At 45.1% G+C, this 22,020-nt stretch overlaps 1 protein-coding gene across 4 annotated transcripts in view; it reads left to right on the top strand.

The window, feature by feature from the left end:
• agla (amylo-alpha-1, 6-glucosidase, 4-alpha-glucanotransferase a) overlaps positions 1 to 22,020 on the top strand; it is a 123,896-nt gene that overhangs the window by 84,405 nt on the left and 17,471 nt on the right. For all 4 annotated transcript variants that reach the window (XM_052088360.1, XM_052088359.1, XM_052088361.1 and 1 more), the window contains 8 exons: positions 3,839 to 3,969; positions 7,487 to 7,623; positions 7,772 to 7,905; positions 8,197 to 8,372; positions 8,453 to 8,555; positions 8,664 to 8,787; positions 14,174 to 14,275; positions 18,995 to 19,106. In XM_052088360.1, the coding sequence (XP_051944320.1) occupies positions 3,839 to 3,969; positions 7,487 to 7,623; positions 7,772 to 7,905; positions 8,197 to 8,372; positions 8,453 to 8,555; positions 8,664 to 8,787; positions 14,174 to 14,275; positions 18,995 to 19,106 (1,019 nt within the window). The remainder of the gene's footprint in view (positions 1 to 3,838; positions 3,970 to 7,486; positions 7,624 to 7,771; positions 7,906 to 8,196; positions 8,373 to 8,452; positions 8,556 to 8,663; positions 8,788 to 14,173; positions 14,276 to 18,994; positions 19,107 to 22,020) is intronic.

The raw sequence follows: 22,020 nt of genomic DNA, 5'->3' as shown, positions 1-22,020 counted from the left end.
AGGAGGTGGGAGATGGTGGGAAAGCAGTGCTTGACGAAGGAAGATGGGATGGGATCCAGTGTGCAGGTGAAGGAGTTCATTGTTGAAATGATATTGGTGAGTTCGGCTATGGAGACAGGTGTGAATTCAGAGAGAGGTGAAGAAGTTGGAGTGATGGATGCTGGTAGGAAGGGAGGGGGGACAGGTGAGGTGGTGAGTGAACTATAGAGGATGTCGATTTTGGATAGAAAGTGGGATAGGAATGAGTTGCATTTGTCAACGGTGAAAGAGGTTGAAATATTGTCGCTGGGTTTTAGGAGTTTGTTGACGGTGGAGAAGAGAGCCTTTTGGTTGTTGGAGTCGGTGTGGATTATGTTGGAGTAGTAGGTGGAACGGCTGGTGTTGAGTGTGGTCTTGTATAACTGAAGGTGATCAGTGTAGGCGAGGAGATGAACAGTTAAACCAGATTTTTTATAGAGTCTTTCTAACTGGCGTTTTCGGGATTTAAGTTTGCGGAGTTCTGGGGTGTACCATGGGGCTGAGCGAGTGAAGGAGACAGATTTGGTTTTGGTGGGGGCGAGTTGGTTAAGACAGGAGGAGAGAGTGCTGTTGTAGTAGTTGGTGAGAACAGTGGAGTCATGGGACAGTGGAGGAGGTAGTATGGACAAGTGGTTGAGGACGGAGGTAGAGAAGTCAGTTGGGGAAACGGATTTGAGGTTTCTGAATGATATGGTGCGCTTTACCTTGGGAATGGGGGTAGGGAGGTGGAGGTCCAGAGTGATAGCGAGGTGATCTGAAATGTTGAGGTTGGTGCTAGAGAGTGTTTCAATGGTGAGACCGGTGGAATAGACCAAGTCCAGAGTGTGCCCGTGGGTGTGGGTGGGGAAGTTGACATGTTGAGTGAAGTTAAGGCAGTCCAAAAGGTCAAGAAATTCAGAGGCATGTTTGTAGTTGGTATCGTCGATGTGGAAGTTAAAGTCGCCAAGGAGCAGAGTGAAAGGTGAGATAAGTGAAAGCTGTGTGACAAAATCTGAGAAGTCTGATAAAAATGATGGGTTGAATTTTGGGGGACGGTAAATAACAGCAATGACCAGGGGGGAGCGACCAGGCAATTTGAAGGTGATGTGTTCAAAGGACTCAGTGGGTGAGGTGGATATAGTGCTGATTTTAAACTCTATTTAATGAACTGATGCCACCACACCACCTCGGCCGGTGAGCCGGGGCTTGTCGATGTAGGTGTAACCAGGTGGGGGGTGGCTTGGTTGAGTGAGAAGTAGTCCAGGTGTTTGTGCCAGGTTTCAGTGATAAAGAGGAAGTCCAGGTTATTGTCTGTTATGAATTCGTGTAAGACGAGTGCTTTGTTGTTGAGTGAGCGGGTGTTAAATAGAGCCAGTTTGAGGATTTTGTGGTGTGTGGGTGACAGTGTGGATTGGGGGAGTGGGCGGAGGTTGGTATTTGATATTTTAAAACATTTTCTCTTGTTATCATAGTAGTGAGGGTGTCTGGCTGTGATGATGGATTGAATGGGGTAGATGGCAGCAGGATCAGGATGAGACAGTGACAACTGGGGCCTGTAGAGGGGACTATGGCAAGCTGAAGTGCCGGGTGTTGGTAAAGTGGAGGAAGGGGAAGGTGCAGGTGTGTGATTTGTGATTAGTCAGCTTGTGGAGTGGTGGACAGCATGCTGGACATTTTCTGCCAGTATTCTGCTGCCTAATTTGTTCGGGTGAAAACCGTCCGCCTTTAAAAGGGATGGACGGCGCCAAAATATATCAAAATTGTCAATGAAGCCCACATTATGTGTCCTGCAGGCAGTTTGCAGCCAGGTGTGGAGGCTAAGAATACGGCTGAAAATGCCCATGCCACGGTGCGGAGAGAGTGGGCCGCTAATGAAAATTGATTTCCCGGTCGAGTTAAGGAACTGAAGAAGTTTGTTGAAGTGACCTTTGGTGATTTCTGACTGTCTGTGGGATACATCAACGCAGCCTACATGAGCAATAATTCGATGGACAGATAGTGGGAGTAGATGAAGCAGGCTGGGGAGTTTTGCGAGGATGATGGGAACAGTGGCTCTGTCACGTTCTGTCCGAAGCGATAACTATCGCTTCGTGCAGAACAATGAAAATAAAGAGTTGGATCCCCGGAAAACAGACACGAAAGAACCTTGTCAAAACAAAGAGTGTCTTTAATGACAAAAACAGAAAGAGCCCGACAGGGAAAAAACGGTAACCCAAAACGCTGGTCAAATAAGGACCAGGGGAGAAATAAGGAAACAACCGAAAACGCTCGCCGAAAAAACAAAGTGCGAGGAACTACTGAATAGGCAATATAAGAGAGTACAATTTAGTGACTAATCGCGAATGGCAAGAGTAAAGGCCGCAAGGCAAGAAGGCAACGAGTAATCTATAATCGAGGAATTAGCACGAGAGAGCAATGGCACGGCGTGGAATTCTCCGGCAGCGAGATGACTGTCGGAGTCTCTTAATAAAAGAGGGTAATCAGCCCGAAATTACGGACAGGTGCGCGGATGGCGGGGGAGAAAACCCGCCACCTGCTGGCGGACACGCGACGTGACAGGCTCCGGGGAAGCAGTGTGTTGTTGCGTTGAAGAATCTGAGGTTTCGGGTTATGGCGTCACCAACAATCAGGGTAGTCGGAGGAAAAAGGGGGCGAAGTGGACAGGCAGGGGTGGGTGAAGGGAGAGTGGATTCTGGCACAGGTTTCGTCTGTGGCGGTGAAGTGGAGGGGGGAATGTGCGGGAGCAGACCAGGGACAGTGCGCTGCGGGGCCGGAGTGAACTGAGGGATAGAACGGCGGTGAGCAATGGAGGAGAAAGGGTGGACTGGATTTTCTGACACAGGTTCGTGGGGGGTGGAGCTGGACATGAACCTGGGCTTGGCACCCAGTCGTGCCCAGGTGTCATCTGGATTGACGAGTGACAAGGAGTCTTCGGGTGCGGGATCAGGAGTGGTGGTCTTGTCAACTGTGGGAGAAGCAGGTTTGGCGGCAGCAGCTGTGTCTGTGAAAGATGGCAACTCTGGTTGTCCAGGACCGAAGATGATTGTGTCCATCTGCAGCTCAGCATCTCGGATATAGTGAAGTGTGGAGATTCTTTGCTCTAGTTCAGTAATCTTTTTGGCAAGGCGGATGCAGCTCCTGCAGCCGGACATAGAGGCAAGAGGAGGCATGCGTAGAGTATGGTGTAGGTCGACTGGTGTTTTAGCTAGCAGTGGGTGGTCTGGCTAGCAGCGAGTGGTTTGGCTAGCAGCGGGGGCGGCCGGGGGGGGGGGGGGGGGGGTTGGCTAGCAGCGGGTGGTTTGGCTAGCAGCAGGTTTAGCATGCAGCAGATCGTTTGGCGAGCAATAGGTCGTTTGGCTTCCACCGTTGAGCGAGTTGGTTCGTGCTCTCTCTCACCGTTCGCCGTCGTTCGGTGGCTCGCTAGCTGGTGCTCTCCCTCGCCGATTCGCCGTCGCCCGGTAGCTCGCCGTTCGTATCTTGTCCCTTCGGCGTGAGCGAAACATTCCGTCCCAAGGATCCAGCCAGCGACAAAAACTGGTTTGCCTCCAGATTTTCAAAAGCTGGACAAAAATGAACCTATAACCTATACGGTTGTTAAATTGCCAATTCGATTCGGCAGTTATTAACTTTTGCCGTTTGTCATGGTGCAGGCACGTGATCACCTGACGTCACTGCAACAGGTCAATAGCTGAATGATGTTAACGCAACACATGGAATAGTTCGGGAAAACACATTGAAATTGACAATGAAAATAAGCAGCAAATAAATTGTTTTTATTGTTCTAACATGTATAGTTCATCACTATGTTGTACAGTACTGATCATTATGAACTCTCATCTAGGCTGATGTCAAAGTTAACCCTAGCAGACATGAATGTGTTGCTATTTCGCTGCGATTCTGAAGAACAAGAAGACGGAGGAGGCTGTTACAATATTCCAGAATGGGGAACTTTTAAATATGCAGGCCTCCAAGGTAAGTGATATTGGAGTTCAGTGAATGACCTACGGATGCCACAAAGTGGCAACAAAGCAATATTTGTATATGAGACATGCCTTTGGCCTGAGCACAACAGCCAATGGATGAGTTTTGAATGACCAACTGAGGATAGGTTACCCCACAAAAAAAATCAGCAAATAGGTGAATTTGCTCATGTCCAACCACGGGATCATAAATAATAAACACTGTTGTAGCAATATTTTCTTGTGCAGTCATAACATAAGATGAGAAAACCTTTATTTGTCTGACAATGGAGAAATTCGCAACGATGGGCAACTTAAATGATGGAGATGATTTAATCTAATTAAAAATGCAACTGTCATAATTAACTCATCCATCCATCCATCCATCCATCCATCCATCATCTACCGCTTATCCGGGGCCGGGTCGCGGGGGCAACAGCTTTAGCAGGGAAGCCCAGACTTCCCTCTCCCTAGCTACTTCTTCCAGCTCTCCCCGGGGGATCCCGAGTCGTTCCCAGGCAAGCTGGGTGACATAGTCTCTCCAGCGTGTCCTGGGTCTTCCTCGGGGTCTCCTCCCGGTGGGGCATGACCGGAACACCTCACCGGGGAGGCGCTCAGGAGGCATCCGAATCAGATGCCCAAGCCACCTCATCTGGCTCCTCTCGATGTGGAGGAGAAGCGGCTCGACTCTGAGCCCCTCCCGGATGACTGAGCTTCTCACCTTATCTCTAAGGGAGAGCCCGGACACCCTGCGGAGAAAACTCATTTCAGCCGCTTGTATCCGGGATCTCGTTCTTTCGGTCACGACCAATAGCTCGTGACCATAGGTGAGGGTTGGGACGTAGATCGACCGGTAAATTGAGAGCTTCGCCCTTTGGCTCAGCTCCTTCTTCACCACGACAGACCGATACAACGTCCGCATCACAGCAGACGCTGCACCGATCCGCCTGTCGATCTCCCGCTCCCTCCTACCCCCACTCGTGAACAAGACCCCAAGATACTTGAACTCCTCCACTTGGGGTAAGATCTCCTCCCCGACCCGGAGGGGGCACTCCACCCTTTTCCGACTGAGGACCATGGTTTCGGATTTGGAGGTGCTGATTTTCATCCCAACCGCTTCACACTCGGCTGCGAAACGCTCCAGTGAGAGTTGGAGAGCCCCGTTTGAAGGAGCCAACAGCACCACATCATCTGCAAAAAGCAGGGATGTAATACTGAGGCCCCCAAAACGGACCCCCTCAACGCTTCGGCTGCGCCTAGAAATTCTGTCCATAAAGGTTATGAACAGGATCGGCGACAAAGGGCAGCCTTGGCGGAGTCCTACCCCCACTGGAAACGATTCCGACTTACTGCCGGCAATGCGAACCAAACTCTGACATCGGTGGTATAGTGACCGAACAGCCCGTATCAGGGGGTTCGGTACCCCATACCCACGAAGCACCCCCCACAGAACTCCCCGAGGGACACGGTCAAACGCCTTCTCCAAGTCCACAAAACACATGTAGACTGGTTGGGCGAATTCCCACATTCCCACTCAGCCTCCCTGGTAAGGTCTATTCAGGGGTGCTGGAGAGGAGGGTCCGTCAGGAAGTCGAGCCTCAGATTGAGGAGGAGCAGTGTGGTTTTCGTCCCGGCCGTGGAACAGTGGACCAGCTCTACACCCTTAGCAGGGTCCTTGAGGGTATGTGGGAATAATTAACTCAAATGAACTAAAAAATTAATCAGCGCTACTTGGGGAAGCGGGGGGGGGATCATAAATATGGACAAAATACGTGTTCGACCATGAAAACAAAAATCCACATCTGATGGCCATTGAAATGCAGTGGGAAAATACAATTAGAGTCGAACAAATATTTTTTTTGCAAACCCTAAAAATTCTTCCCAAAATGATTTTAACCTCCAAATATGCATTTCCGCGGAAGACTGGAGTGGTATCAACCCCTCCAAAAAAACACCCACTCTCATCCCTCCATATAATTGGAAAAACAAAATCCTCAAACAGGTGAAACCGCAGATCCCGAACCACAGGTATGCTGGGTTGCACTTTAGTCGCGGAAACTTGTTTATCCTCCGCCAAAACTATTTAACATTATTGAAAACCAAATGTGTGTGTTGGCGAAAAAAGTCTCAGAGTAGATTCCCTTATACTGACCAAGTCTTCTCTTAAGTACGTAAGCGGTGTAGGTCTGCCCAGAACAAACAAAAATGACAAAAACAACGACAATACTAGGGAGCATGTCACACTGCGCGTGGATTTTTAAAATGTGTAATATTTAATTTTTTTTTCTGTTTGTGACAAAAGATCGTAAACTCACGCCAAGAAACATGAGCGGAATTATTTCAAAAGAGTTAATAGCTCTAAACATTTTCAAATTTATTGTTCTACAGACTGATCTGTTTCAATGATGGATGTCGCTGTTGTGACGAATCCATCTGGCTGACACATTCTGTTTAATTCTCTTTGTATTCTAAACCATGTCGTTTTATTCATTAAGTGACAGTGTATCACTTTTTATACGGTTTCTGGCCATATAACAGTGAGAATGCATTTCCAAATTGAAACATTGCAGCAGCATTAGTTCTATATTTCGAAGTTCCCCATTAAAGAGGGGTGTCAATGTAAGGATGATATTGTGATTGGGTAAGCAGTATCAAGCTTCATGTTTTGACAATCTTGTTTTACTGATCAAAAATGTTCACATTTTCGCATGTTTCGGACTATAAGGCACACTTAAAATCCTTTAGCTTTCTCAAAAAATGACTGTGCGCCTTCTTTCTGGATGTTGAATTGAAGTTGTGTAAAGTTAGTTTCATTTGCTGTAGTGGTTTGTTTGCCATAATGTACAGTAATGCAACTTATAACCCATTGCACCATATTTTTGGAAGGTTAAAGAAATAGAACTGTTTATTGAGACTGTACTTTATAATCTGGCGTGCCTTTTAGTCTGAAAAATTCAGTAATTAAAAATTGGAAAACTCCCTGCCATGTACCAAGAGTGCTAAATACTCTGACAGATTCTGTTTTCAGGGACAAAAGTTAATGTTTGGAGAGAAGGAGTACCTTTCATTCATCTTGCATTCAATTGAGTGGTTACATATTAATCCTAAAGGGAATATTTTTTACTTCGCATTGGTGAGCATTTGAAAGAAAAAGAAAATCTAAAATGGATTTATATAAAATGGAAAGGTCTTCTGTGTAGACCACAGTAGACCACATGAGTCCACATTTCAAATTGTTTTTGGAAATTGTGGGCATCATGCCCTCCACGACAATGAGGAAACGAACTATCCAGACTGTTATGGACACAAAGTTCAAAAGCCAGCATCTGTGATGGTATGGGAAGGCCGGAGCCGAAATCAAACCCTGCACCTCTGCACTATGAGGCTGACGTGCCAACCTAGTTATCCACCATGCCTGACCTATTTTTATGCTTGTGAACACCAAAATAATATTATCTCAGTATGTGGTGGTGTGAAAAGTCCAGATCAACCTGTCCCTAATTCTCAATATTGTGGTTATATCGATGCAGGTCTGATGTCCGTTTTGGCTGATATTCGTGCCAACAATGACCTGGGCCATCCTCTGTGTTCTAACCTCAGACAAGGTGACTGGCTAATGGAATATATCGGCAATAGACTTAAACATAGGGAAGGACCTCTGGCACAGGTAAAACTTTAACAGCCTTAACATGTCTTTGTATATGCTTGAACATAAGCAACAACGAAGAAGAATCGCTCCCACTCAAACTATCTCAGTGAAATCTGACTCGTGTAATGAAGACAACTTAATTATTTTCATCATTTTATGTCTGCAGGTTGGACAGTGGCTGGAGGCCATGTTTTCTTATCTGAAGCATATCCCACGCTATCTCATTCCATCTTACTTTGATGCTATCCTTGTATCAACTTTCACCACAGCTCTGGATGCAACTTACAAACTCATGTCAAGGTAGTTGTTTTGTAATCATGCAACTCTGAATGCAGTCCTGATTAATGATTTAATGGTGATTAACTGAGAGTGATTAACTAGCTATTAACTAGCGATTAACTAGCTATTTTCATTCCTTTATTTTACCTACCATGTGAAAAAAAAAGTGAAAATACATAAAGACGTACCTGGGATTAATAAATGCCTGGATTCTTAAAAAAAGCATGGAAAACATTGAACGAGTTAATCAAATCACGAAAAGAATCTCAAGGCAGAGTGAATTTTCTGCTTAAACATATATATTTTTTTCAGTTTCATTCAGAGAGGCTCAAGCTTTGTACGTCACTTGGCGTTGGCTTCACTTCAGATGTGTGGAGTCGGACGCTTCCCTGCCCTTCCTGCTCTTTCGAAGAAAATTGACAACGTTCCGTATTGCATCAGCCCAATAACTGGCCAGAAAGAGCAGTGCTGTGTGACAGTGGCTGCAGGTCACCAACCTACTAAAGCGTTTAAAAATATGCTTTTTTGGCTCCTCACGATTCATACTAATTGCAATTTATTCTATCAGGTCTTCCACATTTCTCAACTGGAATTTTCCGTTGCTGGGGCAGAGACACTTTTATTGCTCTCAGAGGACTGATGCTGCTCACTGGGAGACACACCGAAGCCCGGTATGCATCTGTGTCTGCATACATGTTTGACTCTTTTATGTCATTATATGACTTTCTTTTTGGATACAGTACTTGAACAATAATTGAGGCCCTTTGCTGTGTCCTTAGAAACATCATCTTGGCCTTCGCGGGGACATTACGTCATGGTTTAATCCCAAATCTGCTTGGAGAGGGTCGCTTTGCCAGATACAATTGCCGTGATGCTGTGTGGTGGTGGCTGCAGTGCCTCCAGGTAGGAGGAAACTGAAATGTAAATTTAAAGGCATACTGCAGAGGTGCATCAGGGATTTCAATACATTAAAAAAAATCCACTTTTCATTTAAACAGTCAAAAGTGTTTATTATAAATAAGAATGAGAAATCCAGAAGGACCCAACTATTGCTTCGTGATTGTAATACAGAGAGTGGAGCTGTCTTCTGGGATCCTGTGATGTGCAAAAGTGAACACGTTTAATCAAATGGCACCAAAGTTCTGGCGAAATATGACAATAGGGGAGGTCAGTGAAGGTCACTTTTTCTCACAATTGTTTTTGTTTGGTGTCAAACAGCATGCACAAATAACTTCACAGCTGTGTAGTTGATAATTGTCAACCACACCAAGCATCCTCAGCTCAAAGAAACATTTCACAAGTTTCCTCAACACCCAAAGGAAATGTTGAAAGTTCCAGGTTTCAGAGTTTGAGATATGTTCAATTTGAATTGAGATGTAGACACATTTATTATTTTCTACAATTGCTATTGTGGGTCTTGTTTTTGTCGAGCGAAATTTCGACCCCAAATGAGAGCTAATTTAGCACAGTTAAGGGCAGCGTGCCCAAACCTTTTTGCACAACAGACGGTTTTCACGTATTTTGACAGACCGTCAAAAACGCGGCACAGCAAGACTGTCAGAGTTATCAATTAGACATTCATAATAAAGACCCAATGAGGAGAGGAGACACAGGATTTTTGGTACCAAATCACTCGAGGCGGGAACGAGGAGAAGTTTCAGTTTCAGTTCTCCGCACTTCACCCATGGATCTCCCCGCTCGCCCTCTCATTTATTTTTCATTGGGAATCGAATACATTGCTGTCCATCCTAAAGGGTGAGGGCTGTTGAAGACACACTGAAATAGTTTGACTGTGTGTGTGTGTGTGTGTGTGTGTGTGTGTGTGTGTGTGTGTGTGTGTGTGTGTGTGTGTGTGTGTGTGTGTGTGTGTGTGTGTGTGTGTGTGTGTGTGTGTGTGTGTGTGTGTTTGCATGTGTGTGTGTGTGAGTGAGCGTGTAATTATTACCGTATTTTCCGCACTAAAAGACACACTGGATTATGAGGCGCACCTTCAATAAATGGCTATTTTGTGAAAAAAATTCATACATTGGACGCTTCACATTTTATATATATATATATATAATATATATATATATATAATAAATAAAAAATCCTCATCTCACCCCTCGGGTGGTGTCCGTCCCTCATTCAGCTCGGGTCCTCTACCAGAGGCCAGGAAGCTTGAGGGTTCTGCGCAGTATCCTTGCTGTTCCCAGCACTGCACATTTATGGACTGAGATGTCCGATGTTGTTCCCGAGATCTGTTGCAACCACTCATCTAGTTTGGGGGTCATTACCCCGAGTGCTCTGACCACCACAGGCACGACTGTCACCTTTACCTTCCAGGCTCTCTCCAGCTCCTCTCTGAGCTGGAAATATATATATTTCCAAGATGGCGCCCAAGTAGGCAGCTTTCCGCAAGTGCTCTTAACGAGCCATGCTTTTTTGTTCTTTTTTGTTCTTTTTGTCTTTTGTTTTGTCACATGTTGTTTGTTGTTTCATCGTGCGGACCTGATATCGACTGTTTTCAGCGTTTTTTGGCCACGACATTCGTCAGAGGACAAGTATCCGCACTTGGTGGTTGCGCCCTCTCGGCCGCACGCCTGTACCAGCACAGATTTTGATTGGGAGGAATGTCGGCGCCATTGACTGTCAGTGCTGGACAGACCTGATTTGCTTGTTTTTTTGTGCCTGTAATGGGCAGCATTTTTCACAACCCGTTTTGTTCAGTGGAGATGTCGGCGCTGTTAGACAGTCGGCGTTGGTGCGGCTGGATGGATGACTGCTGAAGTTGAGGGTGAGGAGAGAGGAGCGTCGGCGCAGAGCGCCGATGCGTATTTGGAACCGAGAGTCGCCGCTTGGAATTGAAATGGATTTCCTTGGCACAGGAGAAGTGAACCAATCTCTTTTTTCGTCAATGGATGCTACAGCTTCTTGTTGATTTTGAAACTTAGCTTGTAGCCGACGTGTGTACATTTTGAGCATGATGTCTCTGATCCACTGGTTAAAGGACACTTTGATTCTCTCCTCTTTCATCTCAAACTGCTTCAAACAACAAAGCATGTGACGGAAAAGTGGTTAGGACTGCACGATTGAATTTATTTCATCATCATCATCATTTATTAGCTATATATGTATACACATAACAGAATTCAACAGGTGCGGACGCATGCATAAATTGCTAGGATCAAACATTACATTACTGGACTAGTCAATGCTTAAAATGCTTAAAACACGCTGTGCTTAAATCTTTGTTCAGAAGACGGACTGCATTAGAGAAAAAACTTTCGCGATGGCGACTAGTTTTACCAAGTATCGATCTGTATCTTCTACCGGATGGAAGTTCTTCAAAAAATTCGTGAGCAGGATGAGAGTCATCTTGTGTGATTGAATGAGCTCTCTGCAGTGAGCGCTGAACATAAATCTCGTCCAAAGACGTTACATCATGACCGATAATTCTGGAAGCGGTTTTAACGACTCACTCGAGCAAGCGCCGGTCGTCGACCGTTGCACGACCAAACCAGACCGTGATCGAGAGCGATAAAACGCTCTCGATCACCGCCCGGTAGAATTTGGTCAGAATGCGCTGGCCGACCCTGAAGCTCCTCAAGCGTCGCAGAAAGAACATGCGTTGCTGAGCTTTTGCTACACAGTGGCCGACATGCGCCGACCAGGTCAAGTCACTAGAGATGTGAATTCCCAGGAACTTGAAGGTTTCAACGATTTCGACGTCCGTGCCGTTGATTACCATCGGCTCCAGAGGAGCCAAGGGTTTCTTCGGATTGTCCTGACGGAAGTCGACGATTACTTCCATCGTCTTCGAGACATTGAGCTCGAGATTGTTCTCGGTGCACCACATCACCAGTTCGTCGACCTGGCGGCGGTAGTCGCGCTCACTGGCCACAATGAACCCAGCAACGGTGATGTCGTCGGCAAATTTAAAGAAGTGACAATCAGTAAATGAGGCCACGCAATCATGTGTCATCAGGGAATACAGAAGGGGAGACAGGCAGCATCCCTGTGGAGCGCCTGTACTCAGAATTAGTTCACTGGACACTGAGGAGCCGACTTTAACAACCTGCGGTCTCAGACAAAGAAAGTCATAAATCCAGTGACACAAGTTCAGCGGAAGTCCTAAATTTAGAAGTTTTGTAAAAAGCTTGGACGGAAGAATTGTGTTGAAGGCGGAACTAAAGTCTATGAAAAGAAGTCGGCAGTAGGTCGGAGTACTCTTGTCAAGATGTCGGTACACTTTCTCAAGCGCTATAGACACAGCGTCATCTACTGACCGGTTCGCCTTGTAGGCAAACTGGTACGGGTCCATAGAACGAGGTAGTAACGACTGGAGAACATCCTTCACTAGGCGTTCGAAAGACTTCATGACATTTGAAGTCAGAGCCACTGGGCGGAAGTCGTTTAGAGTAGTTATCGGCGAGCGTTTTGGTACGGGAATGATGACGGGAATGATTGAAAAGTGCAGGAACTTTGCAAAGACGAAGTGACCAGTTGAAGATTTCTGTGTAGATTCCACCGAGTTGCTGTGCGCACATCTTGAGGAGACGGTTCGAGACTTTGTCGGGACCCGTCGCTTTATGGACGTTTGCGCGTTTAAACTGCTTCACGGTGTCAGTAGTAGAAATCTTCAGACGATCAGGATCTTCGGGTTCATCGCTGGTATTAGGCTTTGGCATTGACTTTTCAAACCGGCTGTAGAACCTGTTCAGCTCATCAGGTAGAGTTGGGTCGTCAGGATCAGAGTTCTTGTTGCCGCTTATTTTGTGATTTCCTCGCTTGATTTTCTTCATGGTTTCATTGAAGTAATAATTAATTAACGTTTTTTGGAGGCAGCAGTGAACGCCTCTTGAGTGGAACGTAAGAAGGCACGGAGACAGACAAAGTCTGCGTTAAAAAATATATAATAAAACCACAGCTCTCCTTTTTTCAACAAATACAGGTGAGTCTTTGTCCGTCTCCGTGCCTTCTCTTATTCCGCTCAACTCGAGAGGCATTCATGACCACCTCTGAAAAATGCAATCATTTCCTTGATCATAGCGCCACGACTACTACGATCAGATGTCAGGAGAAGTTATTTATTCCTTTGTTGTGTATTCACAAATGATGAAATTACAATTCTGTAGGGGTGGCTATAGAATTCATTTTGTGATATCCTCGCTTGCTTTTCAGTTTTGATGTATTATTTTCAATTTTCGTATTTCCATTTTTCAGGCGGTTTGAATGCCTCTCGAGTCGAACCGAAGAAGGCACGGAGATAGACAAAGACATACCTGTTGAGATAGGTATAGAGATATTTGTTGAGACTGTTTTAAAAAATGAACAGCACAGCTCTCCTTGTTTTGGAGCTGCAACAAAAATTTACTGAATAAAGCAGTGAGACAGTTCACTGAACCAACAGCAAGTTATAACATTGGAAGCATGTCTCCAGGAAGGAGCCATCTTCGAGTCGATGTATTACCGTAATGACCATACAAAAGACGCACCGGATTTAAAGGCGCTCGGTGACCTTATAAGAAAATTGAAGACTTTTCGGTGCACCCTATAGTATAGAGAATACGGTACCAAAAAAGAGTAAGTTGCAGCTGGTATGGACAGCTACATCCACGTCCAACCTTGCTCTTATTTTGTCTTATTACCCTTATTACTTGTGTCCCTTAACTGTCACAGAGTGCACGAAGCATTCTTTATTATAAATGTGAGCATATCTTTGTTAAAAACATCAGCGTTCTTCATTGCAGCCATAATCAATTCATAATTAATAAAATGCAAATGTATGATAACTAAAAAACATAAATTTAAGAGAGCGAGCTCACCGCCCGGTCGGCAGTGTCCCTGTCCGTGTTCAGCTGCCTCCACCGCTCAAGTCTAACCACCATTTCTGTGAACGCCAGCGAAGTCAAGCATACCACCATGATAGTTGCTCATCCGACGCAACTTGCCGCAATGACAACTTCAAAATAAAAGCCTCACAAATAATACTGCACAAGGATGTTGATGCCTTAAATGTCTTTTTTCCTGAAGTTAATCCAAGGAAGCAATTGTTGTGACTGCTAACTTGATTTTGACTTTTTTTTTTAACGGTGGGCACTGAGCTGCAATTCCAATCCAATATGCTTGGATTGCAAATGCACACTGAGGCAATATCATATATAAACAAGGTCAACAGGTCAACAGATGCTAAATGGGGAAAGACTTCATCTAAATGGTTTTCCGCTATATGATCACATGATTTATTTTTTTCCCTCCATTTCCAATCGTTCATTATAATACAATACTATTTCATTTTTTTTTTCAGGATTATGTCCGCCATGTTCCGCAAGGACATTGTATCCTCCAGTCTCCTGTCACGCGCATGTACCCAACTGATGAAAGTGAGCCCTGCACACCAGGAGAAGTGGTATGACCCTCCCAAAATTGCCAGAATTCAAAACAATCTGAATCATTCAACTTGCAATTACCATATTCTCACAACCATACGGCGCACCGTTTTAAGGGGCGCAGTGTGAGTTGGGGGTGCTATTTCTGGGTTTAACACATTCACAACACGCACTGTATTAATGGACGCAAGATAAGATAAGATATCTTTTATCTGTCCCACACTGGGGAAATTTACAGCTTACAGCAGCAAGAATGTGGGTAGAAAGAAGACGGAAGAAAAAAAAACACTGTTCAATTAAGTGCAATATAAATACAAAATGGATAAAGCGCAGTGCTATTTACAATTGTTTTTCACATCATTTTATTATTATTATTATTATTATTATTATTATTGTTATTATTTTTATTCAGCAGCCTGACAGCAGTTGGTAGGAACGAGCGTCGGTATCTCTCCTTCTTGCAGCGCGGGTGTAACAGTCTCTGGCTGAAGGAGCTACCTAGTGCTGTCTGGGCGGGCTGGAGGGGGTGGGAGGGACTGTCCATCATAGCTTTTAGCTTAGTTAGCATCCTTCTGTTGCCCACCTCTCCAGAGTGTCAAGGGAGCAGCCCAGGACAGAACTGGCCTTCCTGACCAGTCGCTCCAGTCTCTTTCTGTCCCGGGCTAAGATGCTGCCTGACCAGCAGACAATGCTATAATGGGTGGCCGAGGCCACCACCGAGTTATAGAAAGTCTTAAGGAGTGACCCCTGAACCCCAAAAGACTTGAAAGAAAGGTTGTACTGAAGTACTTAACAATGTACTCACATTATTTTTTTTTATCAATCTTCATCCACAAATCCATCAAAATCATCATCTTCTGTGTCCGAAATGAACAGCTTGGCAAGTTCTCCATCAAACACTGTTCCCTTGTGTCATTATCAGAGTCAGGCCCGTTGCTGTGCGGCTCCTCAGAATGATAACGGCTTTTGCGAAAGCTCCAACGGTGCAAGCAGACACATTAGTTCAAGCATCCAAAATCCTTTTACTAATTGTGGCGCAAATCTCTCGCCGCTGCCTTCTACCCTTAGTAAAGCTATGTTCGCCGTCGCTCCGACGCTGCTCACAACTTCACTTTAAACGCCCTGTTGACACCGATGTCCGGCAGTTGAAGTACCTTTGTCAAGCCTCCCGGTATGATGGCAAACTCTGAGTTCATTTGCTGCGCTTGATTTTTCACAGCGGCTGTGAGATGGCCACCGTGCATGGAGTCATAGATCAACAAGGACAGTCTCTTTACGTACATCTCACTCAGCCACTCTCTCATTTTCTGCTCGTCCATCCAGCCCTTTTGATTGACCTTAAACATGACTCTGGCTGGTAATTTTTGTTTTAGGCAGCGTCTTGGGCAGTTTCTGTCCTTTACCGTGGCAAACAATGTTCCCTCTAAGCTGCGCAACTGCGCATTGGTCACACACTCTCAGCGCAGTGAAACACTGCAAATGAATTAGATAATTTACTTTTTTTCTGTATCATTTTGCTGTGACAGTGAGTGACAGTTGTCCAGCCAATTATACGATACGATGCAATGATGCTAATGCAGCCAATCACAGCACTGACAGTACTTGTGTATGTGCGCTGCTCATAGACGCTCCATAACAATAACAATGCGATGGAGATAAGTGACGCTAATGCTAACCCTTTATCACTGCGAAACAAGCGGGCAGTGAATGTGATGCATCGACTCCCCAAACCAAAACAAAAATGAACTATGGTTCTTTTAAGTTGGAATGGCTGTCGGAGTATGTGAAAGTAAAAGAACAAGTGGTGAAACGGGGTGAGATCTTTTTTTTTATCGGGTGAGAAAGGTCTGCTCTGCCAAACATGCAGCTACGCTAAGGAAAAATATGGACTAAATGGAAGCTGGAGGGCGGCCCGGTAGTCCAGTGGTTAGCACGTCGGCTTCACAGTGCAGAGGTACCGGGTTCGATTCCAGCTCCGGCCTCCCTGTGTGGAGTTTGCATGTTCTCCCCGGGCCTGCGTGGGTTTTCCCCGGGTGCTCCGGTTTCCTCCCACATTCCAAAAACATGCGTGGCAGGCTGATTGAACACTCTAAATTGTCCCTAGGTGTGAGTGTGAGCGTGGATGGTTGTTCGCCTCTGTGTGCCCTGTGATTGGCTGGCAACCGATTCCCCCGCCTACTGCCTGGAGACAGCTGGGATAGGCTCCAGCACCCCCCACGACCCTAGTGAGGATCAAGCGATTCGGAAGATGAATGAATGAATGAATGAATGGAAGCTGGACTACCTCAAGCGACACATTCAGCAGAAAAGTCATTTGAACGCTGTTGGAATTATATGAATACTCAAGATGGGAAAAGGTACATTATTGCGGGGAGAAAAAAAATCGGCTGTCCCACAGAAAAAAAATCTGACCCTGAGCAAGCTAAAGTTCTCATTGACAATATTTTACTTGCCATCAAAATGAAAGCCTTAATTACTGCTATAATTTGTTTCTTTTAATAAGCCTTGAAACTTTCTATGAACCCAGCTGTGATACTGGTGTGTGGCCACAGCAAGCACTTCTGATGCTGCTCACAGTAGTCCTAGGTGTGCTCAGGGAGGTTATCTGTGTGACATTTGAAAAATTAGAGGGAACATTGGTGGCAACCAAGACAACAGTAAAAGCCGACTTCTCGCGCTCCGCTGTGCATATCGCAACCGTGCTGGTCCCCTTCTTCTCTACAGTGTGGTTCACTGAGATGTCGAAAGTGAGGGGCTCTCTGTCCATGTTGTTGATATGGTTGGGCTGGATGAATTTGTCTACAATCTTTTTGTTGTATTTCAAAATGCAAGGTATGCTTGTCACTCATCACTTGCCTTTGCCCAAGTTGGTAAACTCGGAATATAGGGATTTATGTTAATATGACCCAACAAGACCTCAGATCTTTCGGTGGTGCCCAAGGTCATAAGCATGGGTCCTTGCCCGGACCGGCCTTGTGTGTGATATCTTCGAACATCGAAAGACTTACTGGCGCCAAAAAAGATCTCCTGGCGGACTTATGTATTAAGACTAACTGCGACATCCTCTGCCTCCAAGAGACACATCGTGGACCTTCACGCGTCCGTCCTCACACCTCTGGTATGACCCTCATCACTGAGAAGCCACATGACCAGTACAGGAGTGCAGTTTTTTTCCGCAGAGGTTTGCATGCAGACAAGGTATCAATTTCTGACGACGACATTGAAGTCATTACAATCTACACAGAGGGAATCTCTGTCACTTCAGTATATAAATCACTCTCCATCATTTTTGACATTCCCCCTGATCCCACCGATGATCGCATCAACGTGGTTATGGGAGATTTTAACAGTCACAGTGTCAACTGGGGTTATGCTGAAAGTAACAAAGATGGTGAGCTGGTTCAGAACTGGGCAGAATCCAAACAACTGTCTCTCATCCACAATGCTAAGCTCCCTCCCTTCTTCTAGACTCTGCCATTGTGGATCTTCCAGCCACTCCAAGTAACTATGATGCCTCTATAGAATCAGTCAAGTCGTCCTCACGTTGCAACACCTCATATCCAGTCTACCTAGGGGTGACACTTGACAGGTCTCTCTTGGCTTTATGCTTCTCTGCAGCAGAGTATGCATCACCGGTTTGGTGCAGATCAGCCCATGGCACCAAGGTTGATACAGTGCTATAATCTGCTTGCCGTGCTGTCACTGGCTGCTTGAAGCCCACAAAGGTCAATGACCTCTACCTACTCAGTAGGATTGCTCCACCAAGCATCCGGAAGACAGTTGCATCCCAGAAAGAAAAGCTGAGACAGGAAACTGACACCTGTCACCAACTCTACAATCATGAGCCAACAACAAAAAGGTTCAAATCAAGGCATAGGTTCCTGCACTTTGTAGAGGCTCTGGACAGAGATCCGGAAAAGCACTGTGCCGCTCTGTGGACAGAATATCTTACCCAAGCCCACACAGTGTCTTTAACCAGGCCATGGGAAGCTCTTCCATCTGGTGCCAGTGAAGCATGGCCACTCTGGTCTTGCCGTTATTGCCCGAGAACTGCTGTCGGCCGATGTAAAACAAATCTGATAACGTTTAATGAGACTGGCGGCATCTCTTGTCTGTGTGGAGAGGATCAGACCATTCAATATCTCCTTGTCTGTCCACTCCTCCCGACATCTTGCACCCAAGAGGACCTAGCCAATCTCACCCCGAATGCCAGACAATGCATCCAACAATGGACTGGAACCATCTGGTGATACGTAGTGACTCGAGAAAGAAAGACGGATGAGTTGATCGTGAATTCTCTCCCAGCTGCTTGATTCCCATGGTCCTCTGCGTAACTGATATCTTGCAGTTTAAACTGTGCTTCGTAAGCGTGTGTTCGTAGGTACCATTTTTGGAATGTAGTTTTGCACAATGCACATGCTGTATACTAGATACACTTACTGGGAACGTGCCTTATGTTCATGATCACGCTTTGCACTTTATCGTCCGCCTTTCCTCTATATAACAAAGTGTCGGCGCAACATCAGTCAGTCAAGCGGAAAACTCATTGAAGTCGCATTCACCAACAGCATTCACAGATTTTGGAACTCGGTGCATAGACGAGACACATCATCAAGCCCCCTGTCCATTTTGGAGAAAATTTAAGACTGTTAGGTGCGCCCTGTGGTTGTGAAAATATGTTACCCAAACATTCTATCATGTTGAATGATGTATTGAGATATACAGTGTTTTTCGTACAGGAGCAGCCTCTTTATGATGTGATCCAAGAGATTCTGCAGCGCCACCTCGAGGGAATTTCCTTTAGAGAGAGAAATGCTGGACCCAAGATAGATATGAACATGAGAGACGAAGGTGTGTGCATCAAGTGTATTTATTAGCCACACTTCATAAGTCTGGCAATATTTTCATGAAATCTCTAGTTTAAAATATGAATACCGTATTTTCCGCACCAAACGGCACACTGGATTATGAGGCGCACCTTCAAAGAATAGCTATTTAGTAATTTTTTTTCATACATTGGACACATCGCACTATAAGGTGCAATCTACAATGCGTCCCTTAAATGGTGCTACGCTCCTTCCATTCAACTCGAGAGGCGTCCGTTCAATTCGAGAGGTGTTCATGACCGCCTCTGAAAAAACATAAATTAACTATTCTGTTCTTAAATGAAGTACTAAAATAATGCATCAAAACAGAAAATCAAACGAGGAAATCACAAAATAAATTCTATATCCCCCCTGCAGAATTTATTTTGTGATTTCCTCGCTTGATTTTCTCTGTAGTTTTATTGAAGTAATCATTAATTTACGTTTTTCGAAGGCGGCCATGAACACCTCTCGAGTGGAACGGAAGAAGAGAAGGCACGGAGACGGACAAAGACGTACACAACCTGTACTGTATTTGTTGAGACTGTGAAAACCTAAAGTCTGTGTTTAAAAAAAATAAAACTACAGCTCTCCTTTTTTCAACAAATACAGGTGTATCTTTGTCTGTCTCTGTGCCTTCTCTTCTTCCGTTCAACTCGAGAGGCGTTCATGACCTTCTCCGAAAAACGCATTGGCATTTCCTTGATCATAGATCCAATAGAAAGGTCAGATGTCGGTAGTCGTTATTTATTCCTTAGATGTGTCTTCACAAATGATGAAATCACAATATAAATTCTGTAGAGGGTGCTATGCAATTTATTTTGTGATATCCTCGCTTGCTTTTCAGTTTTGAGGTATTATTTTTGTAGTTTCATTGAAGTAATTATAATAATTATTATTATAATACATTTTATTTGAAAGCACTTTTCATCATACTCAAAGACACTTTACAAGAGCTTAAAACAGGATAAAAATGTGCACTTAAAACATAATTTACAAAAGCACATTTAGACAAACAAAAAAGCAAATATGGGTAAAACAGATTAAAAGGTGTTAAAAGCATTGCGGAACAGATGAGTTTTAAGAGATGATTTGAAGGATTGGAGCTCAGTACAGTTGCGGATGTGTTGTGGTAGAGTGTTCCAGAGGGTGGGGGCGGTGACAGAGAAGGCTCGGTCCCCCCAGGTTTTGAGCTTGGTCACAGGGATGGTGTTCAGTTACAGTAATTCCGTTTTTTCACGGCCCTCTGAATGGGGATCGTCGGCCAGCATGGAAGGATCACTCTTTCTGTACTTTTTTGATACATTTATTGGGACACTTTGCAGCAGAGGTAGATGTAGTAGTACATGAAACATAAGTAGTTGCAGTAGCAGTATCATAAGCAGTAGCAGAAGCAGGTAATAACCTAAAGCACACATAAATGCAGTAAAAAATGAATATATCTCTCTTTCTGCATCACGATGTAAATAGGTATAGAATTGACATTAATTCTTTTATTTTAACAATACATTTAATAAATGCTTTAATCAACCATGATTTCACTATGTATTATTATAAGATATCCTTTATTATAAGATATACTTTATTTGTCCCACACTGGGGAAATTTACAGCCTCCAGCAACAAAACAAACAGAAGAAACAGAAGAAAAAACAAACAAACACCATTCAATTAAGTGCAATATAAATACAAAATGGATAAATCGCAATGCTATTTACAATTGTTTTTCACATCACACACATCACATCATTTAATTAATAATTATTGATTTTATTTTCATTCAGCAGCCTGACAGCAGTCGGTAGGAACGAGCGTCGGTATCTCTCCTTCTTACAGCGTGGGTGTAACTACCGAGTAGCTACCGAGTGCTGTCATGGCGGGCTGGAAAGGGTGGGAGGGACTGTCCATCATAGCTTTTAGCTTAGTTAGCATCCTTCTGTTGCCCACCTCCTCCAGAGTGTCAAGGGAGCAGCCCAGGACAGAACTGGCCTTTCTGACCAGTCGCTCCAGTCTCTTTCTGTCCCGGGCTGAGATGATGTCTGACCCTCAGACAAGGCTATAATGGATGGCCGAGGCCACCACCGAGTTATAGGAAGTCTTAAGGAACGACCCCTGAACCCCAAAAGACCTCAGTTTCCTGAGTAGGAAGAGTCGGCTCTGTCCTTTCCTAATCAGAGTGTCCGTGTTTGTAGACCAGTCCAGTTTGTTGTTCAGAAGAACACCTAGGTACTTGTAGGAGGTCACCCTCTCTATGTCCATACCCTGGATGTTCATCGGTGCTGGTGAGGACTGTTTCCTGCAGAAATCCACAACCAACTCCTTGGATTTCCTTGGGGTAATCTGGAGGAGATTCTGCAGGCACCAGTCCACAAAGTCCTTCGTCAGTCCCCTGTACTCCCGATCGTCCCCCTCTGTAATGAGGCCAACAATCGCAGAGTCATCGGAGAACTTCTGAAGGTGGCAGTTTGGAGTGACGTGTCTGAAGTCCAAGGTGTAGAGTTTGAACAGGAATGGAGCCAGAACAGTCCCCTGCGACGCTCCAGTGCTGCAGAGAAGCCTGTCCGACTCACAGCTCTGCAACCTCACGTACTGCGGCCGATTTGTGAGGTAGTCTATGATCCATGCTGTGAGATGGTGGTCCACACCAGCGTTCTGCAGTTTGCCTCCCAGTAAGTTGGGCTGGATGGTGTTGAAGGCACTGGAGAAATCAAAGAACATGATTCTCACAGTGCTCCCAGCCTTCTCCAAGTGTGACAGCACTGAGTGGAGGAGGTAGATAATGGCGTCTTCCACGCCGATGCCAGGCTGATAGGCAAACTGCAGCGGGTCCAGGCTCACCAGCGGTCGAAGGTGGGCGAGGACAAATCTCTCCAGCGTCTTCATCAGGTGAGACCTCAGCGC

Source organism: Hippocampus zosterae, chromosome 15 (assembly GCF_025434085.1).
Source record: "Hippocampus zosterae strain Florida chromosome 15, ASM2543408v3, whole genome shotgun sequence".
NCBI classification, from domain to species: Eukaryota; Metazoa; Chordata; class Actinopteri; order Syngnathiformes; family Syngnathidae; genus Hippocampus; species Hippocampus zosterae.
Note: the sequence above shows the minus strand (reverse complement) of the source record. Positions and strands in the feature narration are given on the sequence as shown.